The sequence below is a fragment of the Ambystoma mexicanum genome, chromosome 1p (genome assembly GCF_040938575.1).
Source record: "Ambystoma mexicanum isolate Mex_15411 chromosome 1p, UKY_AmexF1_1, whole genome shotgun sequence".
NCBI classification, from domain to species: domain Eukaryota; kingdom Metazoa; phylum Chordata; class Amphibia; order Caudata; family Ambystomatidae; genus Ambystoma; species Ambystoma mexicanum.
Window position 1 is genome coordinate 526,433,689 of NC_090921.1, and position 17,945 is coordinate 526,451,633.

The 17,945-nt window shown below is 43.5% G+C and overlaps 1 protein-coding gene across 1 annotated transcript in view; it reads left to right on the forward strand.

Annotated features, from left to right (window-relative positions):
• APBA3 (amyloid beta precursor protein binding family A member 3) overlaps nt 1-16,928 on the forward strand; it is a 369,129-nt gene extending 352,201 nt beyond the window's left edge. Inside the window, exons 10-11 of the mRNA XM_069649423.1 lie at nt 13,684-13,824; nt 16,086-16,928. Of these exons, the coding sequence (XP_069505524.1) occupies nt 13,684-13,824; nt 16,086-16,157 (213 nt within the window). The 3' untranslated portion in view covers nt 16,158-16,928. The remainder of the gene's footprint in view (nt 1-13,683; nt 13,825-16,085) is intronic.
• Nucleotides 16,929-17,945: the final 1,017 nt, after the last annotated feature.

A 17,945-nucleotide genomic window follows, 5' to 3' on the forward strand; every position in this document is an offset into this window, starting at 1 on the left:
AGAACTTTCAGAGACTATACCTGTTGTTGCTTCAATTTACACATACTTTAAACAGTTTCACTTGCCTGCGACTGTAGTTATTTTCCCTTTGATAAACAACATCTTTATATAGATGAGGCAAAGTGTTGTCTGTACCCTTAAACGCCCCGATACTCTTCTCAGAGTTAGGCCTAGCCTGCTCTGCCACCCCACCCCTTGTTTGGCCTGGTATACTCAAAGGAAACCCTACGACCCACCAGAGGTTTTTGTGTCTGGGCCCTGGAAACGGTTCCAAAGGAAAATTCCCCTGACAATGGCCCAGCACATCAGTATAGAACATTTAGAAAATGGTTTAGGAGAGGCATTGAGGACTTGCTGTACCTCAAGTTGTCGGACTGTATGTAAGGACATGTGACTGGAGAAGCATTTGCTCTCTGGAAGATTTGGTATTGCACTAGCATTTATTAGGGTTTTTACCAACTACATCATGATAAGGTCGAGATGATCCAAAGTCTCTCCATTTACCCAATATGTGGTCTTGAGAACCATAATCATGTCTTGGATCTGCTGACAAATGGTGAGCCACCTGGTTTCTTCCACCAGCCAAAGTGAAGTCTACCCCGATCATTTGGTGGGCTCCGATGTTAGTTTTATATAGTGCCATGTCCATTATCTTTTGGTGTTTTAAGACGATCAGGAGAATTGGTTGGATTTGGTTAGTAGGAACAGACAGAGAAGTGCAAGATTGTTTTGCTCTTCTGTCTATGGTTGATGCAGATAGAAAGGAACTGGGCTCTGTTGTTTATATAGGTGAGTTGTGGTGCAGAGAGTTGGGGTATGTGTACCCAGAAGGGGGCCTCTTTTAAAGGTATTCTGTGAGGTTTGCTAATGAAAAGGCAAACACTGAAAGCAAGAATGGCTTGAGGGATGCAAAAGGTCTGTATGTGTGACAAGCTGGTGGAGAGTACGTGTGCGCCCGGGGTAATAGCTGGCGTCACCTGAAGCATGTACGTGGCTATTCGAAGTGTGTATTACATGCTGGGAATGTAGATTGGTGAGCTGGTTAGTGAGGGGTGCATACAAGTCAAGAAATCAAATCTAGCAGGTATAGCAACACATAAAATACACAACATGGTCTACTGCACAAACTTCTAACACTGGCTACTGCAGAGAGAAAAAAATGCTAAAGCTATGAACACCGCAGGTGCTCATTTTGCCTTTGGTAGTATATTGATTCACAGGCCGAGAGCTGTTTCAAACATCTCTTGTTCAGGTGAGGTGCTGTGTGGGGCCTGCTGGGAATTTTGCTTGACAGGTGAACACTGTTGGGCTAAGAAAAACATGTGTCGGGTAAACCTGGCAGGGGCTAGAACCCTGGCATTTTCAACCTGAGGTCCATTCCAGTTTCTCCAACACCACCCTACCCTAGCCCCTCAGATGTTGCACACAGCCAGTCCATAATGAACAGCTGTCACTCGTTAATGGAGGTCCACAACTCTGGTTTCCAAATGTGGCTGAAACCCTGCAAATGGTTCTTCATGGAGAGGTTGGTGTGATGAGGCATGTGAAAGATAAATGGTGGTATGATGATTCTGCAAAGTGTCACGTGCGTTAGGCTGCGGATGCATGAATGTGGCCAGCAGCATGCTTAGCATGAAAGAAATGAGGTGGAGAGAGTAGGAAATGCAATCCAAGAACACAGCAGTCTCAAATTCACGTCACATCTATGATCCCTAGGACAGAGTGCTAATTTGCAAAAAAGAAGAGAGACTAGTTTCCCGAACTGTCGAACCCAAGGAATATGAAAGTTACCTGCATCGGGCACTGACAGTCACAGGCAAAACTGAAGCTACAGTAGGAGAGTGCATTGTCCTTCAGCCTAGGGTTCCCCAGTTCTCAAAGGAAACGTGCACTCTCAAAACATGCAGTGTTGGGGGATGTTCGAAATAGAGATGATGGAATAGGGTAGTTGGGGGGGAGGCACAGAACCCATAGGGAGGGGCGTGTCTGGGCATATCATCTGCACAAGGTGTGTGCCATCTCCACAGTGCGAGTCCTTGAGTGTGGAAGGGACCGCCTCACCCATCATGTAGTGTACATCTGCTACCTTGTATCCCCGGCTTATTAATGTAGTTTATTTGGGTCTTCTTTTTTGGGATGTTACCTTTTGCCACAGCTTCCTGTGTCACTGAGTGTACCCTGCTCAATCCTGCTCTGTGCTGGCCTTATAAATTTTCCTTTTGGAGCAATCGTAGCTGAACTGACCATAGCCTGTGTTTGCTGTCGTGCCTGTCCTTTCTTTGTGTTGCGTTTTTCTGTTTGAATTATTCTAGTTGATAGTTCTAGGCCTTTTTGTTCTGTTTGTATCTAATAAGCACTGTAAATCGTCACGAGCTCTGGATGACCTAGTCTAGTGATTTGCCCAGGTCCCAAGCCTAATTCACTTGCAGAACCTCTGAAGAGGACTGCACGTTCACACGAGAATTCCCGAAAGTTTTGGGGGACCATGCATTACAGGTTTATAAACCCATGGATCATCGTAATGGGTAAACTTGGGAATTGCCCACTCCCCATGCTCTGCCCCTCCTCACCAGTTACAGGATTTCAGTGAATAATCTTTATGCCATCTCACAGTTCTGGTGACTTTTGTAAGCCTGAATTAAAAAAACAATAGAGGTGGTGTATAGGCCTTCTCACGGTACAATGTATACAACTGTGATTGTTGAATGTAAGAATCATGCAGACCATGTGCTTAATGTGCTTTGTGCCGCTATCGAGGAAACAAAAGACACAGAAAATGATTAAAGGAGTAGTGCGCTCAAAAATATTATTGTCCCAAGCGTTCGGGCATGTGTATTTAGGCATACGTTGATCGATCGTAAAAACCTTTCCTATGCACTGTGGTTTTCCTCACTTTTACATATGCGAAATCAGGCAGCAGGGCATGGCCGTTTTGTGCTAATCATATCCATTGCTGTATCGCCCCAAGCTCAAGTGCCTTTTCGGCACTAAATCATAGTCCCTGCCCCTGAAGCTGACATCACCATTCCTAGCGATATTCTCCGCCTATCTCTGTGACGCTACTGTGCAGCGTAGCCAAACATAGCCAATCATTACCTACGTCCAGACGTCAGTTGACGCAGAACCCGGAATATCAACACACATAATTTCACAGCACAGCCCGTCCAAATTCTGAATACAAAACACCATCTTTAAAGGAAACAGCAATACTCTGCAATTTAGAATGTGCTTTCATTTCTCAATAAACGCTCCGAGAACATCTGCCGATTTCCATATTCAACCACATTTTTAGTTTCTTTCTTTATTCTCGATACACAGATGTTTATCGTGAGTCACACAGTGTTCCTTTGGGTATGAGTGCATTGGATGGAGGCACTGCGATTCGCAAGGCTTCGGCATCAGCTTGTTCCTACACCACCGTAAACGATGTCAAGGTACTCCTTAATGCTGGTGCTGCGAAAGGGCATATGGGACCGGGGCGATCATCGAAAAATAGCGTGATGGTCATCCAACCATTGAGGTGTATCATCAACTGCCTGCTGAAGAAGCCATCAATTGGTATCAGGAAATTGACATTCGCAGTAGGGCAGCATGTGGCTGTGTACAAAACATAACAGAAATGTGTCTCAGTAGCCTTTCTTTATTCTAGTCTAATCGATCCATTACTTATGCACTGTGTGAAAACTAAGGATGAACACAAACGAAAACCATGTAAACACAGAGAAAACAACGTGCAATGTTGGAGTCAACAATGTGATTGAGAGGTTAGTGCTATGCAGTGTGTTTAGCTCGCAATGGGAGGACGATGCGGAAGTTGACGGAAGAATTTGAATAACACATAGACGGAATTTTTACGGAACATTAGCTTAGAATTGGGCGTTGGTGGAACCTGTGCGAACACAGACCTGGACTCCATGCATTTCGGTGCTGGACTGCCCACATGCCTGGGACAAAAACAAGTACACACCAGTTTTTTGTCTCCTCACCAATTGCCAAAAACAATGAGCCATTGCAATGTTAGCCAGCCATACTGGTCATAAAATGAAACCTTGACTCTACAAATTCGTCTACAGTACAACTTGCATAATAATCGGCATTTCCATTCTATTGGCGTAACGCGGAGTGTCTGCTCAGATCAACGATTTTTCATAAAATGAAAATGAAATGTTACTTTGTCCAGTTTTGGAATGCTGCCCCTTATGTTTGATGTTATTACATACGTCATTCCTTTCCTTACGAATACTCCCTTTATTTCCAAGGACAAAAACCAATACAGGCTTATGCCTAGCTTGCTTTTGGTAAATGGAAGCGACAAATAACCTTGGCAGGACACGAGGGAGTAGACCGCTCAAGGCATTGACCCTTGAGGCCCACAGCATCGATTCCCACGTGCCCCACTGTAGCATTAGGAATATTTATGAAAAACAAACAAATTGTTTGCTGGCATACACCAATGCCGCGCAAATTTTCCAGAGATTTACTCATTTTATGAAAACGCTCGCATTCATAATCCACCTGTCCACTGAGCACGTCTCCAGTTTTCTGCTAGCGAGCTCTGCGCACAGGGAGCACCAACAGCCCCCACCTTTGCAAATGCTGCGAACAGTGACTGCCCCCCACCTTTTTTCTCCAGCGCCTGTGTCAGACTAGCTATTTGTCACAGCTGGTACACCGCAAAGTGCTATAATTGAAACGGTGTATTGGTTTTGCTTCCACTCATAAGGTCTTGGAAGAGCAGTACCCCCTTTGCCCCCCCACCCCTGCAATCATTTGGAAATGGAATGGGTTTGATATGTTTTACAGGGCGGCAGAGTTATCAGTATGCTGAATCTCTATGAAGACTGTATTCTTCTCAATGCCACTCTCCTGGTCTCATTCCCTTATGGATGTGTCTTATTATATTTTGTATTTTGGGGACCCTACACCTTCAGACCCTACCCCTGCACCACTTCAAATTCACCTCCCATATACCTAATATGGAGTGCTCTAACACGCACCTCTTGTAAAAACAAATTTATACTTTTGATAGCTTTGAAATTCAAGTTACATTGTACATGACCAATGGAAGACCTATGTATCAAAATTGTTGAATATATAAATAGCTGATAATCATTTGTATCGGGAAGCAAATTGTTCCACGAGTTCTGCTTTCGGTGGACAGGGCACGTTTGCAATGTTTTGTGTCAATGTATGTGTCCTAGGAACCAAACCACGAACGATTCCATGAGTATGCATCTCCAATACAGTCAAAATCGGATCTTTCACGAAATTGAATTCCATTTCCTGGTATATTGGCTTGACCACCCACCCTTTGGTTATTTTTCCAAAGGCCATTTTGTATCGAAGCATCCCAAATTTTCCAGCAGTTCTAGATTGTTGTCTGCCTATGTTCTCGTTATGCTCTAATAACGCAAGTAGTGTGCGAGATTCCATACCCTGTATACCGAAATGCAATCTCTTGGGCCGGTACTTTAGGCACATATTGTGAAACGCCTCCAAATCTCCTCTGTGACAGAATTCTGTGAGTCCCTTCAGATCTCTTGATAGACTTTTATCAAACACGAATTTCTCAAGAGCTTTGTGTGCAGGTGAAGATGGAACCAACCACTTCTTGCGTTCCTGCTCCTCCGATAAAGGTCCATGTTCACATTTGTGAAAATGTTGGTTTTTTTTGATGAGTGAATGTTGGAGCAGTGGTGCATCAATGAGTGCCATTTTTCAATTATAATTTCCACAGACCCATCACAAATTTTGGAGCTCCACTAAAGATGGTTGGTGAAAGACTGGGACCACTGCAAAATATTTTCAGAACCCTTTTTTTACCAGCAACCAGGTTTTTTTTTTATTGATTGATTTAGCTATGTGCCGGACATCAAATTGATGGCAAATGTTTGGAAATTGCTTGTGCATGACCTTGGCAATTGAAACATGTCTGTTGATGGCTATGCGGTCTATTTGAATTCTCCTCGATTGGAGATCTTGCAGGATTTTATAAAACCATGTTTTTCCTTGGCCACTGAGGATTTACATTAGGACCCCTGCACGACCACAGAACTCACTATTTTTTTAGTATACATGTCCTTAACGTGGTATGTGCAGTACTTTGCCACACTATCCATCGCCAGCTAGCCTGAACCGTTTGCTAGAGGATGTCCATTCAATTGACATTCGTACAATTTTTCAAGCTTCACTAATTGCAGGGAATAAAAATTCACGTTGAAAGCTGGCACTTTGCCCAGCAACGGTTGAGCAGACCATGAACATGGTGCATAGAGCAGGGCACGGGTGGCTTTGATTTTCAAGTTTGTGCCTTGTGATACACAAGTAACATTCACCAATGGCTTCCCGCGTTCTACCCCCCTCTCTGGATGGACACATTTCAGCATCAGTATAATCTGTACTAGGCAGCTGTCGAATACAATGTATTTGTACTCCTTTACTAGACTATCGTCCTGCGTCCATGTGGTTTCTGACTCAACTGTGGTGGAAATATCCGGCGAACTGCCCACACTGAAGTCGAGATCTTTGGCAAGGTCCTCGGTCAATTCCGTTGAGGCTTCAGTCTCTCTTATATCTTCGTGTGTTAATTGTTCACGAATTGGAGAAACCACCAATGTTGATGGTTTATTGGTTGGCCCTTTTTTGCGGGTGTAGATTGTGTGATGGGGTCAGTGAGTAATTCAAGAGCATCTTCCCTATATTCAGTGTCATCTTCATCTTGTCCAGTTATCACATTGTAGCAATGGTCCAACAACACTTTGCTTGCTTCGCTGGTCACATTCCATTCATTTTCTGGCCATTGGGCATAAGCATCTCGAGTCTGCTTATTGATTGGAACACGCAATGCCTCAAATAATAGTTGATCCATGGTGAGATCAGTTTGGCAATCGGCATCCTTGGTTTGATATGTTGTCTGTGTGCTCATAGTTCTTATGCTTCTGGGCCTCTAGGAGATGGGTTGTAAAAATATGTTCAATGTAAATCCAACATGCAGTATATAGCACTTTAGATAAAAAATTCATGTTATGAAGACAACACCAGCACAAAACACTTTTTGCAAACAAATGTGTCTGTAACTTACCCTTGTGTTCTTGTATTTCTGTGCAATCATGTTCATCGTCTGTGTAAGCGTCTTTTTCGGTGCGACGACCGCACCTGCAAGCTGGGCCACCATCTCTGATCCATGTGCCTCCTCTTCTAATTCACCTCCTTGTATACATCACTTCAATCGAATATTCATGTTTAAAAAACAAACAAACATATTTGGAATCAAATTCTTTCGACGCACGAGTTGCTTACATACATACAGTCGTAAACAGTGTACGTCATGTAGTCTAAATAGACATTTTGAATTTCGCCTGATTGATGGATAGTGCACTTGATCAGTGATCGCCATGCAAAACTAACTTATTCTAATGTTGCACTGAAGCATTTGGCATTGCATACTACATACCTCAGACTCGGGAACAGCTCCAAAGGATGATGTAACTGTAGTTGAGGTACCATCATCACCCTGTAACACAGTACTTGTTTTAGATTGGATGAAAACAGCGAAATTGAACAGACTATTGGATGCAGACATTTGGTACATACCATGCCAAATGCTTCAGTGCAACATTAGAATAAGTTAGTTTTGCATGGCGATCACTGATCAAGTGCACTATCCATCAATCAGGCGAAATTCAAAATGTCTATTTAGACTAAATGACGTACACTGTTTACGACTGTATGTATGTAAGCAACTCGTGCGTCGAAAGAATTTGATTCCAAATACGTTTTTGTTTTTAAACATGAATATTCGATTGAAGTGATGTGTGTGTGTGTATATATATATATATATATATATATATATATATATATATATATATATATATATATATATATATATACGCAAAATTGATACTCTATGTAAAGAAACGGCGGAATACATAAACTATTTCTTATCATTTAGAATTCCATGTATAATACATTTGTGCTATCATAAAACTACCTGATGGGCGCTCAAAGTGGTTGTGTACTCTGAGAAAGAAAAGGATGCAGAATCTAGCTCCTTCATTTTCAGTGAATTGCCACAAAGTGATCAAGTGAAAATTAGATTTGCATTAGATATGTGGGAAGATCCAACTGTCAATAATATGAACTTCTGCAAGTCTGTATGGCTCACCATTGGTATACTTGAATTTGTAGTGTTGTCGCCAGTGTCGAGGGTCTGTGCTTCAGTCAATATGCTCGCCTAAAAGAATTGAAATGAGAAACAACGATTACGATAAGATTATGCTCATTTCCAAGTGCATTATTGCATAGTCATCTCTGATGCTCATAAAACCAGGGACAGATGTCTAGCAAAATGTGGTATAGTTCTAAAGTAATACAATCTGGTAAATATGCAAAGTTTAGTAACACACAATTACACCGAAAGCACAAATCTGTCTATGTAGTTATCTGTTCGGTACCCCAAGGCCTACAGCCAATTCATCATCTACAGCTAATTCATCATTGTGAACTCACCTGGTCCTGCATGTACATTAATAGAGTTGTAATTTAATTCGCAAGCAGTCAACAAGAGGATCTGAGCCAACGCTTCTTTGTGTACTGCGATGGGTTGTACAAATCCGGGGCAAAGTGCTTGCTGCATATGCAGTATTTATTGCCCTTCAAGTCCATCGAGACTGCCAGGGTTCTACTTTCCAGCTCGTCTGGCGCAAATCCACAATATCTGAACCATGCTCTTATTAGATCTATATTCCTCAGGAATGTATGCATTATTGTCTTCTCGGGTTTGGAATGGGTCTCAGAACGGCAATTAGCATCCATACGCGCAGGCATTCATCAAAAATCTGTTAAAAATAAGGACATATGGTTACAATCATGTTTTCCACAAATGCATGTTTGTGATGGAATTATATCACAATGTTTCTATGCAATGTTTGTTTTGGTCACAGAAGCAAAACCTGTGTAGCGTAGTAGACCATACAATAGGGTAACTTTTATACAGAAATGATTGAGGTGACGCAAATTGTAATGTGTTAGTCGTCCGTTGAATGTACTTTCTTGCATCAAAACGGAAAAATGCTTATAGACCTGGTCCGCTAAGGATGCAGTTCTGTCCCAAATGACAATGTTGACACTTGCTATAGACTGATAACAGAACCAATTAAATAGAAGACAATGGTAAAGGCAATGAGATGAATGAACATTACACTACTTGGTACATTTGTTCGAAATAGATAGAATTTTAGAGAGGTCAAAAAGAGACGATCAGGTGACCGGACTTACCTTGACTAGCAATCAATGAGATTCAGCAAGCCGGGTAGTTAGTAGCAGGAGAAAAGGTAGCGCGATCCGGAGTTGACCTCCAGTGCTCACAGATAGCACTAACACGAGTTGAGTTCCAGTGCTCACAGATGTTTTCAAGGTAAATATCTAGGGGTTTAAAAAGAATTAGAAAAGCGGGTATGTATGTGAATGAGTGACGTGTTTATGGCATGGTCTTACGTGGATTGAAGGGCCGCGGTCTGCATCAAGGCAACAGGCCTGCAGACACTGGGTCTCGGGATGCCCCGAGTACAATGGCCACTTTGTGGAAGATCACTTTGAAGTGTGGAAGGTGTAGCGCAGCTCAGACGTTCCCATCCTGCCAGCACCCTCGGGAGGGCAGGGCCACAGATGCAAACTATCATTGATACTGGAGGGGGAATGGATGCCCATGAGGAAAGGGGCCGGAAAAAACTGCTGAATGGAGGCGACACACTTATGAGGACATCCAGCCAGTGTAAGGAAAGAGCGGTTGTTTTGCCTCATCACTGGTGCCAGAAGAGCATTCCTGGCAACAATAGAAGAGGGTCTACTGCAGGACCCGGTCCAAATCCATTTTGTATAAACCGCTGACTCCATTTTGGAGTATGCCGCGTTCAGATTAATGTGAAGCCTCCTCTCCCCTTTTGCAGTGCCGCGAACAGCAAACACAGCCAGCCTCCACCTTTTACTCCCCCTTAGTCTGTGCTAGACAGACTCACTTCACACGGATATACTGGCTTGAATTGTTGCTAGCAAACAGTGTATTCCACTGAGCTCATCTGCCTTATGTGTGACCGGGCCAAATGCTGCCCTGGAACCCATCCATCTCCACAAAGCTGCTCTTAAGCCTTTCACCCAGTCCTGTGGAAGTTATCTCATTGTTGCCCCTTGTGCCCATACATTCTCACTTTGATGTAGCAGAAGCGTGAGCCTTATCCACTGACCGCCCTAGAGTGCCCCAATATAACCTATCCACAAGTCCTTCTATATTTTGCTAAGACCAACACGTGTCCCTTCACTATTTCTTGCCTAATGGCACCAGAACAAATCTCAAATGCAATCCTCTAATCGTGCACCAGGAGAGTAAGACCATTGCACCCCTTACGCCCACAAAGGCCTCAAAATGATATGTGTTTGTGTAGTTACAATTTATAGGTATACCCACATCCTAGGGGTTGTACACGATTTGCATTATTCATTGTGTGTCATGTTATGTAGTTTGGAAGGTCAGGATTGACCAACACCTGCGGAATTGACCTGACCTTCACATCGGCCAGATGAGCGCGGCTGACCCACGTGCAGCAGAGTTCTCTGTGTGCTGACTTTACATAAAGCCTTTTATACTTCTCTAAACCACTCTCCCAGTCTCATTCACTTCTGGATGTGTTCATTTACTAAAGCTTATATTTGTATTCTGGGGACTATTTATACTCGCCAGCCCTGCCGGGAAAAGTTAGCGCGTCCTTGATTCACAGAAAAATTGAAACAACTATTCATTAAAATTTCAAATTTTATTTTTCGGTTGCTGATGTTGAAGTCACACATGTACTAAACATTGTACACTTCGGGTTGCTGCACAGTGTGGGAGAATCTCCTGTATTGTCCGCTGTCGCTGGGGAATTTGGCTTGAATGGCTCCAACAACACAGGCCGGTATTACTTGTCGAACGCAGTGTCCAAGCCTCCCAAAAAGCCACCATGTAAACGAATGATAGGCCACCAGCCTGTACCACATGTGGAAGAGAAACATACAAGCTGTAACTTTATATGAACATGATCAGTGTACAAACCTTAGTTGAACATGCAAACTTGTATTCTATGGCATAGTAGCCAGAACAAATGTTACTTCATGGATCAATGAACGTGAGCGTTAAAGTGTAGCCACATCACATAAGTGAACACCCATGCAATCTATAACGTTTGGGGGACATAGAAATATTGTGTCTTGGTTCTACATGAAAGACACATAAGATGACCACTATGATTTGAACTGAGCGCGAGAGAACTATTGAATTGCCAGACTACATTCATTTGGCAGTGATAGATCAAAGTTCCGACAATATAGGAGGCATCCATGTCCTAAGTTAAATCACATCTAGAGCACTCTTACTCGTTACTTGGATTGCGAGGGTGAACTGTTGCTCGAAGTTCATGCATAAGCAACATCATAATCCTCAACACAGACCTTGTGAGGCAGGCTGTACTGAAGTCATGCAGCTCGGTAACGCATAGCAGTGGTGTCTTCTTCCGCATCTAGCGTTTTCTCGGCAGAAGCAGTTCTCCACCTCGGTGGCATGACCTCGCCCCGATTGCAGGTACACCAGGTGGAGACGTCGTCCATACGACTAGGTTCAGGCTCTTGATAGGGTGATTCATCTTCCCAACTGTCGTCTGAAGCCCCCATCATTTCTGCATCTGTCTCTTTCCGCTAATTCCCCCTCGGAATACTCCGGCTTGTACTGGTAGGGCATTATTGATGCCATGATATGACAAAATTTAAATCGATAGTAAAGTTGGCACTATCTGTTCACACGGGTTACGAGCAAGGAGGATAGCTGAAAAGAGCAGAAACTAGTCACAGTTTATTCGAAAAAAGACAGTGAAAAGACTGAACAAGCAACTCTGTTGGCTGATGAGAAGCGGTCTGTTAATGCTTCTTGAGGCAAGAGCCATCTTGGCATTTCCATCGAGACACGCCATTAGCAGAGAGCGTTGACATGAGACGTGCATTCACATTGTGAAATGGGCCATACGTGTCGAGTGATGTCAACTTTGGGGGTGGTGATTATGATTTAGTGCCGAAAGAGCACCTGAGCTTAGGGCGATGCGGCAACATTTAAGATTAGCACAAAATGGCCGCGCCATGCAGCCTGATTTTCGCATATGTAAAAGTGAGGAAAACCACTGTAAGGAGCATAGGAAAAGTTTTTACGATCGATCAACGTATGCTTAAATACACATGCCCGAACGCTTGGGACAATAATATTTTTGAGCGCACTACTCCTTTAACTATTCATGGCTCTCTCTCATCAGTTAAGAATTTATCATTTCTTTAGGTCCAAATTGTTGCACTTTAATCACAATAAAAATATATTTTAAAAAAATGACTTACTTCATGGCTTACACAGCTAAAACATAATTACCAATCACTTGTCTTGTATCATCTCATTATTATAGAAAAGCATCAGAAGACCTCTTTACAAATGTCCTTATATTATACAATACACAGAACCAAATGATTTCAGAAATGATTAATAAAAAAGAAGCGGCATGTCTAGTGAAACGCTGTTGGTACCCAGGCATTATTGAATTTAGGAAGCATAAGTGCATTAAAGAAGTGAGCCAAACACGTTTTACTTCGAGTCATGAATACTTTGTTTTACTAAATAATTTTTGAGTATTTGCAAATAATGAGAACATTCAAGAAATTGAATCCACGACTGATTAGCGATTTTAATTTTGCCACTTATACCTTGAAGGAAGTTATGAATAAATTAACTGAGGAAGACTCAACACTTTTATTTAAGCCAGTATTATGACCCTTGAATGGTATGTGAAATTTTAAGATTGGCCAATTAGTGGGCTCTACGCACCAGTATAGCCCGCAAGATAGTTGTGCACAACTCATTCCAAAAGACTCTGCCGGTAAAGTGGAGTGTAATATAGAAGCAACTCCTCATGATCGGCCACAAGGACTTCCACACGATCAACATGCCTGTGCATTTCCATCTTAATGTAAATACCAAAATCGGAGTGGCCCTTACCCACAGGTAGTAGGGCATGTGAAACCACCTGTGATATAGGCATATAAATGGATTACTTCCACCAATGATGCCCTTTTCACTTCACTTATTTCTTTCTTTCACATCAAAGGGAGCGAGTAAGGTTCGCCTGCATCCGCAAACCTTGTTAAATTACCTTGTTGCTCTCTGTCCTGTAAGTCTGTGCTCAGGGCCCATAACACCCGCTATGGCCCTTGGACTGGGTCTATAAAGCTTATATATTGATGGGACAAAACCACTGAGTGTTAATCATTTTCTACTGTCATCTGTAAGCCACTAAGCCTCCTTGTTTGTCACAGAGCAGCTTCATGTAATTCAAATGCTAGTTTGTGCTTCTCCCCCTCTTCCTTGCCTCCTTCACAAACCTAATATTATTGCAAGCCTACTTTGCATCCCCTATCTTCAGGGCCTTCCATTTGTGTCACAACTTTTTTCGTTCCTTTCTAAATATGCCTTCCACTCTCTCGCCGGAACTCATATCATCCTTGTCATATGCTCCAGGTTAATGTGGAGTGAATGGATAAAATGTTTGTGTGAAGGCGATATAGCCCACATACACATTTTCTAGCAAAATGTTCCAATTGAAGCTCCTTTCCCCTTTCCAGATCTGCAGCCTGATGCGAGGTGGGATAGCCGAGCGTGGAGGGATCCGTGTGGGACATCGCATCATCGAGATCAATGACCAGAGCGTGGTGGCCATGGCCCATGAAAAGATCATACAGACACTTATGAATGCCATTGGAGAGGTGAGAACTTGCCGAGTTAGGTGGATGAGGCTGCTGGTAAAGAGTGATTGGCCTGCACAAGAAGAAAAGGGATGGGAGCAAGAGTGCGGGGGTGAAAAGGCTTCTCGCAAAATGGATAAGCAGAGGGCAGGATTGGCTATTATGTTATTAGGATTTGTACCCAACCCTGCTGCCGCTTACATGGTCTCCGGGCGCTGTTGTGGATCTGGAAGAGAGAGGATGGGTGGGTTTGGTTAGGTGGGAGGATAGGGCAAGGCAAGATTGTAGAGCTTTTTTGTTGAGGTTACGGCTTGTACGTACCCTGAGCTCTACATGCCTGTAGGCTTTCTTGGTGGGGAGTGTAGAAGGCATCAAAGGCTTTGTGCCCAGAGGAGCAGCCTGATGCTTGTGGTGTGGCTGTGTGCTGCCCAGAGGCTGAGTATGTCTGTTGTATTTAGAGGTATAAGTCTGTGAAGTTTTAAGTATTATGGGGAGAGGGTCTTTTTTAAATTTATTTTATACAACCATGTGCAAGTGGCTGATTTGCATGTGTTTCTGGTGAGTAAGATGGAGAGAAATTTAAGGTTGGCCAAAATTAGCAGCGTGTTCCTTAGGCTTACCTGGGGCTTTCAAATGATTGGTCTTGATGTTGGTGGTTGTATTATGACGAGAGATGTTTGGCTTTAATGGTTGATGTCCTGTGTTAAGGTTTAGATATTCTGAGAGTTAGACGAGGCACTATTGTTTTTTTGTTTTTGCAGTACCTTGATGACATGTCTTCCAGTTGTTTTAGTTTCCTGAGTGCAATGCGATGTGTTCTAGGCAGAATGTCAGGTGCAAGTATGATGTTCCTTTAGGTTGTTTCTGCGCATGAAATTCAAACTATTTAGGAGTTCCATTTCCGCTGCTTGATGGGTGTAGGTTAAACTTTTGTTTTGTTCAGCATGGAAAAGTCAGGTTTTTATACTTTTCTGAATTTAAGGTGGTCCTTTGGGCTTTCAGATGTTCCTTGTTTGAGCGCTACAGTATTTGGTCACCCTAGTGGAAAGGGCAGAGCCTGATATATTTATTTGCAAAATCATCTGGCTTCTACGGTATTAGCATACCTGATCGTGGTCCAATTGACCTTTTCCGAATGGACTGATTATTTTTTTTTAGAATTCTTTGGGAATTTAGGTCAATCTTAATTAAATAAAGATGTGGTTTGAGGTAAGGGAATAGGTTAAGAATTCAGTCAAATCGGAAAGGGTCAATTTGTTTTCGCTCAAATAGAGCTAAACCGGTTTTTAATAGTATGTAATTTCTCAATTTTAGGTCGTTGGTTGGTAGGTAGAGAGTGTGATGCAGAGGGCATTAAACTGGATCCTTTGGTATCTAGTGGAGTGTTTGGAGAGCCAGTGGTATGCGTTTCCTCCTTTTGAGCCTGAATAGGTGTATGGCTGCTGTGTTTTGGTTCTGTTGAAGTTTTTTTGTGCGGTAGTCCGGCATACCTTGGTAAATGCTGTTTGTGTAGTCGATTCTTGAAAGAATCAGGGAAAGGAGGGGGAGGGGGAGGGGGGGTGGGGGACGAGTGAGATTATCATTATTTCTGTTTTGTCTGGGTTGAAGAGGAGACTGCCATAAGGGGGTTCATGTGCACCATTTAGCAAAAAGAAGAGCATGTTAAGAGACAGTAAGGCTGGTGAATAGGACTGGGAGGCATTGGCTGAAGGCGAAGAGCAAGCATTGGTATTGAGTTACGAAATCGCTGAAATTAATGGGTAGGATAGAATTGGCGATAAGAGATGGTGAGGTTGGGAAAGAGGAAGCCTATATTGACTGTGGCATGGATGGGGAACGGGAAGGCGGAAAACTACCATAATTGAGAGGAATCGGAAGGTGGAGGATCTGCAGCAGGAGGGAATATTAGCTTAGATGGTGGGGGTTTGTAAAAAAGATTTACAACAAAAAAAAAACTGTAGAAGGGAGATGAGGGGGATGAAGCAGACAGTGTGGAGTAGCCGGTCAAGTGGCACAGCGAGTAGAGCGCTCGCTTTGACATCCGTGCAGAGCCTGCTAACGCAGGTTCGAATCCCGGCGGGGCCAATCTCAGCCTTTCATCCTTCCGAGGTCGATAAATGAGCACCACACACCGTGGGTAATAATAAGCAGCGCTCAGATACCTGAGGGTTTGTAGCGCTATATAAAAAAAAGCCTAAAGCCTAAGCCTAAGATCTGGTCCACCAGCTTTTCATTGTACCATGAACCACTCCGAATGCCTCATTCTCCCTTACTCTCTCTAGGTTCATATAAAGACAATGCCTGCCTCTACGTATAGACTGTTGACTGGCCAGGAGCAGCCCATCTATCTGTGAGCGAGTCCTCTCCAAAAGACACATGGCTACAGAAGACTATCTGCTTGGCGATGCTGCCTACTGATGTACTGCCCACACGCCAGCGCTAGCAGGCATGGAGACAATGCTATGAATTTACACCCTGTGCCTTGGAAGTGCCTGTCTGATCACCAGAGCTAAGCCAGCTTCCCCAAGAAGCAAGCACTTGCTTCCCATAGAACTAAGCTTTGCCGGAAACTGAAATGGGCCATTATTGTGTGTGATGTGGGCAAACGGTTTTCAAAAATTAGCCTTCATCAGTTACACTGTTGCTTTTAGGCATTGATCAGGACGGCTGCTACCAGAAACCCTGTGAATGACATGAAGTCACTAGGTATGCTTCAGCATCCAAGTGGGTGCTATTACCAACCATGTGACTAATGTGGGTGTTCACACTGTTCCAGGGTCCAAGGGTTGGTGCTACCTTTGGAAGGGCGCCCTTACAGGATGTATGAGCAATATGGGTGCTTTCTCAGGCTGTGTATCCTTGGGGAAGGTGCTTATAGAAACTGTGACTGATGTAGGTGTTTGCACAGATCCAGTGCGCTGGGGTCGTCGCCCCAGACCCCGTGGCTTCCAGCATAGATTGTGCCATCAGGTGTTGGAAGGGATGGGCAAAAACATGCTTTAGTCTATTGTTAATTGAATGAATATGGCCTCCTTTCCAACCAGCAGCGTACAACAGGGGGGCATTGAGTGCCACATTTGCACACTACTGGCATGATTTTAAAAATCTAATTTTGTACGAAATAACTGGCTATGTGTTTGGTTTAAATAAGTGGTTGTATCTTATGACTTTAAATCACGGTTTCCAGGTGAGAAAACAGTTAAGAGCATGGTTTCATGTGGGATCTATGATGGGTAACCGCTTTGGTTTTGCCCTTTTCCCGGGATACCACACTCTGCCACTCCTCTAGCTACAGAGTGCTCTGCGAGGGTTTTGTAATGGCACATTTTAATGCTGCCTAGACGTGGAATACGGGTTTGTTGTGACTGACTCGGGCTAGAGCACCGAATTTTTCCTTGATGGTGCATGTCCACAAAAGGCTCTGGCATGTGCTACCCAGGAAATTCTATGCATAACAGATGTCATGCAAATAACATATATGGCAATCAAAAGCAAGAGCTTGTGTCAACCGAGTACAAGCCCTACAGTGCTTCTTTACTTTCGTGCCAGAAGTGAGTGGCTTTTAGTGCAGGTTGGTGGGCATTCGAGCTCCTGATGGTTGACCAGTCTCGCACAGCTTCTAACTAGAACAGATTGCGATGTAGTGGCAACCATTACTGTGTTGCAAATCCACTTTCGCTGCCACTTTTACTCTGCTTTAAGTGGTGGAGGGAAAGGGTGCACTTCCTTTGCTAGGTGCTGATCGTAATTTAGCTCTGAGGGTATTCTTTGTGCAAGTTTAAATTATTGCTGGATATAGGTTCACCTTCTGAAGCAATCCCAGTTGTGCACTACTGTGGATGTGAAGTTTCCTCCACCCGGCTGGCTGTAGCTACTGCAACTGGGCCTAGAGGTGCCCTATGCAGGGTCCTTGCAAGCACGCCATCAGAGACTTGTGGTTCACCTATAACCTGCACCCGAAGCGCTCTGTTCCTCTTGCACTTTTTTTCCTGTGTTGTAGTGCATTGTATTTGCTCCGAGGTGCCACAAGAAACGATGGCTAGAATAGGCTTATTTGAGATGTGACTTGCTCGGACTCGTGCTAAAGGACCAGATGGAAGTGCCTGAAGGCTGCAGCACTCCTCGGAACTAGTGGCCAGTCA